This window comes from Suncus etruscus, chromosome 17, assembly GCF_024139225.1.
Source record: "Suncus etruscus isolate mSunEtr1 chromosome 17, mSunEtr1.pri.cur, whole genome shotgun sequence".
Classification (NCBI taxonomy): domain Eukaryota; kingdom Metazoa; phylum Chordata; class Mammalia; order Eulipotyphla; family Soricidae; genus Suncus; species Suncus etruscus.
Window position 1 is genome coordinate 71,886,497 of NC_064864.1, and position 8,576 is coordinate 71,895,072.

General features: G+C 57.3%; 1 protein-coding gene across 1 annotated transcript; it reads right to left on the reverse strand.

Moving 5' to 3' along the window:
- Window positions 1–656: 656 nt before the first annotated feature.
- BNIP3 (BCL2 interacting protein 3) lies at window positions 657–7,726 on the reverse strand. Its single transcript, XM_049790606.1, has 6 exons — window positions 7,567–7,726; window positions 3,555–3,705; window positions 3,334–3,418; window positions 2,125–2,231; window positions 1,892–2,041; window positions 657–1,554 (listed from the first exon to the last, which is right to left on the reverse strand). Exons 1-6 carry the CDS (start codon window positions 7,610–7,612, stop codon window positions 1,509–1,511), a joined length of 585 nt encoding a protein of 194 aa, XP_049646563.1. The 5' UTR covers window positions 7,613–7,726; the 3' UTR covers window positions 657–1,508.
- Between the last annotated feature and the right edge of the window lie 850 nt (window positions 7,727–8,576).

The window sequence follows — 8,576 nt, forward strand, 5'->3', positions numbered from 1 at the left end:
CCTTCCAATCAGGAAGAGGCCCAGAGCACCCCGAGTGGCTGTGTGGCTTCACTGCTGTGGGGAGTGTCCTAGATCTGAAAGGGCCCTTGACTCACTGTTTCCTGAACCCATCTCTTGAGGGCATCTGCACTTTTGCAATGATGTGTGGGCATAGGGTGGCATTATAGCTGGCAGGTTTGGATGACGTTTAATGAGCAGATTCCGTCACCAATGGGCCCATCCTGTCCTACCTCTTACAGAGCTGTGCCGGGGTGGGTGGACGGGCCCGCCAGAGAGAGCTCCAGATGTTGCCAGCCTAGGTTTCATCCCCACCATCACCAAGACTGATCCCTGGGCCCCTGACATGACCCAAGCTGGACTCAGATTTGACGCTAGGCTGGCCATGCTTTTATAGACAATTAAAAAAAAAATTTAGGGACCGGAGAGTAGCATGCCTTTCATGCAGAAAGATGGTGGTTCGAATCCCGGCATCCCATATGGTCCCCTGTGCCTGCCAGGGGCGATTTCTGAGCATAGAGCCAGGAGTAACCCCTGAGCACTGGCAGGTGTGACCCAAAAACCAAAAAAAAAAAAAAAAATTACAGACTCTTCACCATTTCACCAGCCAGCAGGGGGAGAACTGCTCCCAAGCTAATCACTCCAATAAGAACAAGGAATTTTAAATGACAATGTGTTTATTGGACACACCGGAACTGGATCCACAAGCACATACAGTGTATCAGCAGCTGTCAGGGCATGCGGGACCAACCAGGGCAGCCTAGAGTCAAGGCCAGGAGAGCCGGGCTGACCTGTCTATGCAAACTCTGCAACTGCCCGAGAATTTGGCAAAGATTTGTTTTCTATTCTGTGTTAAAATAGACAATTTTTCTTAGAACGAAGCTGATTCTCAGAGCACAGATCAACATGGGAGAGAGGCAGCAATCTTGTGGTCAGACACGCAAGTGAAGCAAGAAGATAATCCAGGGGCCAAGCGCAGGCCTACGTCTGCCCACGTCTCACCACGAAGAACCTCGAACTTCAGTTCTGCTTACCAACTGCAAACAGCCCGCACGGCACACAGCATCCGCAGTGGACAGCCCGCGTCCACCTCAGACACACAATGCTCTACACTTACAGCCGTGAGTGTAAGGCCACAGTATTTATTAGGGACAGATCCCTCACACAGTCGTTCTTCACATCAATGTTTTTCTGTCTTTCAAAATATAAAGTGTTTTCAATGAGTTAAGATTACAGACTTTTCTTGGCTAAAATATTACATACATAGGAACTATAGTAAGTTAAAAATTATTTATATTGAGCTATGGAACATCCCAGGAAACTACTACCATGTGATTCCAGTAGACGGGACGGGGAGACATGCGTGTTAACGGGCCCGTCCTCGGGCGGCCACTGGGCCTGGTGTAGTGTATGCTGCCCCCTTGCCCATGAGGACACAGTGTTTACAGAACAAAACAAGTGCAGCTGCCCAGGACGGCCACTCTGGGCCTGCAACTGCGGCCATGCCTCCCTCAGAAGGTGCTAGTGGATGGCGTCAGACGCCGCCCAATGTAGATCCTGTGGGGGAAAAGAGTGAGGCTGTGAGGTGACTGGGAAGATGAAGACCTGCCTCCTACCCCAAAGCTGCATGTACAGAAGCACCCCCCACCCAACAGGCCTGAGAGCTTAGCTGGAGCAGACACGAGTCAACGAGTCATTCCTGAAAAGGGATGGGACTGGGCCAGGCACAGAGCAACTAACAGGTCAGCAGGAAGGGGTCCCTGAACAGCAGCAATAGCATCCAACAGCCGCAAACAGGGCAGCCCTGCTCCACACCACTGACCCACTCCTCAGCAAAGGGTCAACTGTCCATAGGCCCGTCTAGGGGCAGGTCCACCGGCTACTTGTTACTCACCCCAGCCCGATGGCCAGCAGATGGGACAGCAGCAGAGACGGGAGGAAGACCTTGAGGAACTCGGCTGAGAAGATGCCCCCCTTCTTCATGACACTCGTGTTTCTCATGCTGAGAGTCGGGGCTCGCTTGGGGTGCTTGAAGAGGAACTCCCTAGACAGGAAAGGAGGGTCAGGGGTGCCCTAGGGCAGCCCCTGGAACCATGGCTCAGTGTGGCCCATCCCGCCCGTACTTACTTGGGGGGGATGTTCTCAGGCCGACTGGACCAGTCCCAAATCCAGTCAGAGTTCTTCCTCAGGATGCTCTCCACCTCTCTCCTTCGCTCCAGGAAGTCCTCCTCTGACTAGAGGCAATGGACATAGCTCAGAGAGGCTTGTCTAGGGCCACACTGGCCTTCACCCCTCCAGGAAACACACAGACACATGTACGAATGGACAGGGCAGCCTGCTATTCCGGGCCATCCTGAGGCAGTGATGAGCATGGGGGCAGGTCTACACTTCAGAGTGAGGGGATAGGGCAGCAGCCAGTGGGTGGCCCAACTGCAAAATAATCCAGTTCAAGGATGGAGGTAATGGGGGTTTGCTCAGCAAAGCAGGCACCAGAAACTGGAGTCAGGCAAAACACAAATTTACTTACACATGCACACACACACGCACGCACGCACCAGGAACTGGAGTCAGGCACGCATGCATGCGCGCGCGTGCGCGCGCGCACACACACACATGTATCCATATGTATACACGTGTGAGGACACACACACAAACCGAGGCACCCGAACCCCAGCTAAGCCTCATCCCTAGCAGTGAACTGTGCACCCAGTCATGGGTTACTTTCTGGACTGATGCCAGGAATTGAGTCCAGGGCCTCACACGTGCAGGCCAAGTTGCTACCATGGAACAACATCCTGGTCCACATGATTCTGCTGACACCATCTCTTCTCCTCCAGGGGCCTCTATTAGTATGACACCCACAAACGGTGCCACAGTGGAGGCTGGTGCCACCGTGAAAGCCGTGCTCAGAGAACACCACTCCCGCCGGTAAACCCTCCCGACCTTTTCTGTTCAACTGAGAAAAACATGAAATTTGGGTGAGAGACAAGTATGGACCGACTAGCAAGAAGGCTCCTGATCAGGAACAGCCAATACTCAAGTGTGGGGTGTGGCATGCCCTGCGGATTTCCTCTGGATGCCCCAGTTCCCACTAAACCCCAGGTTCCTAGAGAAAGTTAACCCCACATTGTGGTTCACTCAGCCCTGACTGGGCAGAGAGTCTTCTTCTGTTCTTCCCAGGGGTACAGGACAAAACCCCATAGCTGAGCAACTTCTAGACAGACAGAGACCAGAGTAATAGGCACTTGGACACATGTCAGGACCATGGAGGTGGGGAGGAGGAGAGAAGAGAGAGAAGGCATCATAGGGAGCTGGGGCTGGAGTCAGGGGTCTTACCTGCGAGCTGTTCTTCTCCCCCAGGCTGTGGGTGTCAGCCTCCGAAGCTCTGTTAGTGTCCTGTGGGGTCTGGGAACGAGGTGGGCTGAAGAGCAGGGGCAGACAGAGGACATGTTCATGCATGGCAGCCTGGACACCACCCCCCCTCCAGCTCAGTGGGAAGGAGCAAGTCTGGGCCCTGGTGGTTCTGCTCGGTCCACCTGCCGCCCCGAGTCCCCAACCTGTCGCAGTGGGAGCTCTTGGAGCTGCTCCGGCCTGACTCGTGCTGGGCGTCCAGCAGGATCTTCTCCATGTCACCGTTGTACAGAGACACAGAGGCCGGCGGCGCGCTGCCCCCATTGCCGTTGCTGAAATGTAGCTCCACCCACGAGCCTGCAGGGCACAAGGGCCATGGTGAGACACAGGCACAGCGCTATGGGGATATGTAGGTGTGCAGGGCCATGATCTCCCAGGACCCCTGGCACTGCAGGAGCAGGCTAATGAGCCGGATCCAGCATTCCCTTCGCTGCTCTGTTCACATTCCACATAGGAGAGTCTAAGGCTGCCCCTCTCCCCGCTCTAGCACCAGGACAGGATGAGGCTACCCCCAAGTACACACGCCCAGCCTGGCCAAACCCCCAGCAGTCCAGATGCCCGTGGTGCTGGGGACCAACAAGGGCTCACTCAGGGGACCTCACAATTCACTGGCCAGGCCAGTTTCAAACCAGCCCACGTCACTTACTGCTGGGTCTGGAATCCAGCCCATGAAGCCCTGCCCCAGAAGCTCTGGCTTCCTCTGCACAGCAGAGTGTGGAGGCCACAGTGAAGGTTCCCGATGGAGCTAAGCCACCAAAGGTAGCCCTGCAGGGTCAGATCTCTAGATCCTGCCTGCCCAGCCCTGCTTCTCTGGGAAAGGAGTGGGAGTGGTGAGACCTAGCGTTCCCAGGGACCTGACGGGGTCACACTCACACTACTGCCACAAACCATAGCTCACAGTGGAGAGAGAGGAGGAAGATGGGCCTGAACAGACATCCAGTGACTGGGAATGGAACCCAGTCAGAAGCTGAGCAAGACGGAGATGGTTTGAGGAGAGTGCATGCATGGTGCGTGCCCACAGAGGCTGGGCAGCTCAGGACTGGACAGCAGACACTGCCCTGGGCACTCAAGCCCCGGTTCTAAGCCCACCGCATAGACTCCAGAGGACCCAGAACTGACCCAGCTGCTGGGAACACAGACTAACCCCTGGGGAGCCTGGCATAAAACAGCCCTTAGAGGCAAGTCAGAGAGAAGGTACAGGTTCTGGTCCAGTGGCTTCCCCTGGGCAGGACCGAGCTCCCAGGCTCCTGGTGCTTCCCCTTTAACAGGCTTAAGCAGCTGCCCTGGGAGGGGAGCCTGGCCCAGTGCCAAGCTCGGACAAAGTCCAGGCCCAGCCACAGCCTGTCAGGAGTCACCCACGGTACTGCTGGGCACTGCTAGGATGGCCGCTGCCATCTGCTGCTCAGACAGGGCCTACCTCAGTTTACTGCACACAGGCAGGGCAGTAAGGGGGCCTGGCTGGCTGGCTGGCCAGTGTGGCCACTCCTGAGTCCCAGTCATTGGCACCCAATGCTCCAGTCACTGAGGCACAAGCCAAGGGTCCCGGGCAGGATAGAACCCCTCAAAGCCCAACCGTGCTCAGGATTTCAAACCCACCCACCACCCAGACCAATGCCAGCCTCTCTGCCCTGGAGCCCCTTCTAACACTCAAGACCCCAAAGGGAAGCTGCCCCAAAACCTCCCTCAAGTTCCTGGGACTCTCCGCCAGCCCCAAGGGCACCCACCAAAACGAATAGAAGATTCTAGAATTTGCTCCTGTGTCCCATCATTCCCCAAATGCCAGCGACAAGCTCAGTGAAGCCAGACAGCGTCACACCGCAGCCAGGACAGGCTGAAGCAGCCACAGGGAAGGGGCCAGGCCTGGGGGTGAGGGAAAGTCATGTGTGTGCAAAGAATCAGGAGAAGAGCAGGTTCAGCACCAACAGGAGCAAAGGCAAAAGCAGCTGTGTCAAGTAGCTGGGGTGGCAGTTTGGAGCCAGGGAACACACAAGTCTGTGTGAGTCTGTGTGAGCAGGGCTGTAGACTTGGGGACCCAAGTTTCCCAGGCTCGAGGGACATGGGCCAGCACCAGAGATCCCTGCCCCAGGCACCTCTGGCACCTTTGGGGAGCTGGTTCCTCAGGGAACTGAGTGGGAGGCAACAGGGTTTTCTCTAAACGAACAGAGGGACTCATGACACAAAGACACAGGGTTTGGACCAGGTCCCAACCCAGCCTGAAACCCCCACCCTGGAGCAGGGTACAAGACCCCTCCAAAGAAGCACGGCTTCTCCTTCTGCATACTTGTGTCTGGCCCAAGACCACAGAACTAGGCAGCAAGTGGAGAAGGGGTGAGTGACAGGACTGGGAGCTGCCAGCCAGGCCAGCCAGGGTCTGATTACAGCTCTCCTGGCCCTGGCTTCCGAGGTAAACAAGGGCTCACTCACCCAATCCGAGCCCACAAGTGCAGCCAAGGCCCAGAACCTAGGCCCGGATTGGCACTGCAGGCCCGTCACGCGCTGGCTCCTCCCCCAGGGCAGGCGGGCAGTGCCAGGCAGCACGTACACTCGGGAAGGGGCTCAGCCCTACCACTCTCCACCCAGGCAGTCAGTCCAATTCCAGAGAGCACTGTTCCCTTGCAGCTGGCCAGAGAGCTCTCAGCAGAGCTTAGGCTTGCGAGAATGAGGGTCTGAAAGCGGGGCTGGGGTCCCCCAGGACCAGGGGGGTCAGTGAGACCTGCACTGGCAGAGAAGCCACAGGAGTGGGGAAGAAGTTGAAGGCAAGCATTGATGGCCCAGACCAGGAAAGACAAAAATTCCTGCTCTAAGTTCAACCAGTCAATTTTGAACTCAAAAGAGATGAGTGTTAGAAAAATGCAGTTTTTAAATACACCTTACTAAATAAGTTGTGATGTGTAAGAACAAGAAAAATAAATAAAGGGGCATATTAAAAGTTTTTTTGTTAGGTTTCTGGGCCACACCCAGCGGTATTCAAGGATCACTCCAGATGGTGCTGCTGAGGAGGTGGGAAGAGTAGGGGCTGGTTTTGGGATTTGGCTATTTTCGGTCATATCTGACAGTGCTCAAGGCTCTCCTGGCAGGGCTCATGGGACAATCAGGTCAGTCAGGTTAGGCCAAGCCAGAGTCCTGTTATTTGTACTAAGGCTTCCTGACCCCACCACCATTCTTTTTTAGGTTCTAGCCATTCCCAGCCATGCTAGTGCTCAAGACAACAGTAAAGCCCTAAGAGGGCCCCACAGGCCCTAAGAGGCCCTAAGAGGCCCCCCAGGGCAAGCGGCATGCAGGTTCAGTTCTCTTCCCAGGTTTCAAGACTGGTTTGTTTTTGTTTATGTGGGTTTTGGGCCACACCCAGTGGAGCACTTAATACCAAATGGGATGTTGGGGATCAAACCAGCCTCAGCCTCCTGCCTGCAAGCCAATAACCCTCTGGCCTTGTACTGCCTCACCAACCCCCAGGACACAAGATTTTTGTTTTTAATGTTGTGCCTCAGGCTACTAGGACCAGGGATCACTCCAGGCGCTGGGGAATCAAACCTGGATCTACAACCACCTGCAAGACAAATGCCCTGGCTACAGCCAGTATACACAAGGTTTTTTGTTTGTTTTGGTTTTGGGGTCACACCCAGCAGCGCTCAGGGGTGACACCTGGCTTTATGCTCAGAAATCGCTGCTGGCAGTCTCGGGGATGGGGGGGGGGGGGAGACCATATGGGGATGCCGGGATTCGAACCACCGTCCTTCTGCATGCAAGGCAAACGCCCTACGCCCATGCTACACTCTGCCCCCCCCCTAAACAAGTTTTAAGGAGATGTACTTAGGAAGACACTCATTTCCTCGCTGCTCAGCAAACTTTGGCTTTGGGGAATGCAAGGTGAAGAGGTCCTGGCGGGGTGGGAGGGGGCATTCTGCGGCTGCTGGGACCCCCCCCAGGCCACCCACTCGGCCTCTACAACCAGCGGAGGGCCGGGGCTTCTCCTGGCTTGCAGGTGGCCGGGGGTGCGACGCTGCTCGGGTCTCTTCTGCCACCCCGGGGCGCGCGCGCCTAGAAACGACTGGACGTGGGGACCGGCTGGGCGCGGGCCGGCCCGGAGCTCGCTCGGCTGCTCGGCGACTCCGGCACCGCTGCCCCGAGGACGCCCGCGCCCGCCCGCCCGGCGCTCACCCTGCAGACTCTCCTCCTGCAGCCCGGGGGTCCCGCTTTGCGACATGACGGCGGCCGAGGACACGAGCAGCAGCAGCAGCAGCAGCAGCCCCGGGCCCGTGTCGCCAGCGTCTGCAGCGGCCCGACAGTGACGCGCACGCGCACGGCGGGCGGGGAGGCGGCGGCGGGCGGGGCTGCGCGTGCGCGACGCAGGCTGCGCGTGCGGCGCGTGCGGCGCGTGCGCGGGGCAGGCCCGAAGCCAGGCCGGAGCGGCGAAGCGCGCGTGCGCGGGCGCAGGTGGGACGTGAGGACCAGAATGCGCACGCGCGTCTAGGGCGTGACTTCACCGGGCCTGGCCTGATCTGGCGAGGGCGGGGCCGCGCGCCTGGATGGGGTGGAGTTTGTGTGGGCGTGGCTAGTCTGGATGGGCGTGGTCTTGTCGGGGCGGGTGTGGCTTAACTTGGCTGGGCGGGGCCTGATGGGGGGCGAGCTCTGCGCGCAGGTGTCTCTGGCACTGGGCCGCTCTGCCTTTTGCAGTGCTGGTCCCTTGCTGTTTATTTCCCTGAACCAGATTCCCCTGATTCTGCTGTAAACCTGGTTCTCCCAAAGCCTCTACTACGCCCTCGGAGACTGCTCCCCGCTGTAGAGGGTGTTCCCCCTAACGCTTCCAGGTTCCCCCCTTGATGGTGAACCCAGAGGTGGGACCACTTCCAGTGGTGGAGGCTCCACACCCTCGCAGGGTCTGGCGAGGGGAAGATCTGCCTCCCACCCACAAACGTACTTTTCTACCTACACCTTTTCTCCCGAGCACCACAGCAGGGTCAAGATCCCGGGCTCCCCCGTGACATACCGGGTCTTCATTTGGTCGCTGATGTTCTGTCTGAAGCTCTACCCATGCAGAATCCTCTTCGATCCTAGATGGTCCATGCACAGATGGCACTTTCTGGTGCCCCGTCCAGAGCCACCAGGCACAAGAGTGGGCAGAGAAGGGTCACTAAGACCACTTTCTTTTTTTTTTTTTTTTTGGTTTT

What these genes read in the sequence shown, in the direction of transcription:
- BNIP3 (XM_049790606.1), bottom strand. Translation starts at nt 7,612, where the DNA reads ATGTCGCAAAGCGGGACCCCCGGGCTGCAGGAGGAGAGTCTGCAGG. An exon ending in GGGAGAAGAACAGCTCGCAG is followed by an intron (nt 2,232 to 3,333) that starts GTAAGACCCCTG and finishes CATTGCCTCTAG; the next exon opens with TCAGAGGAGGACTTCCTGGA. An exon ending in CTGCTGGCCATCGGGCTGGG is followed by an intron (nt 1,555 to 1,891) that starts GTGAGTAACAAG and finishes TTTCCCCCACAG; the next exon opens with GATCTACATTGGGCGGCGTC.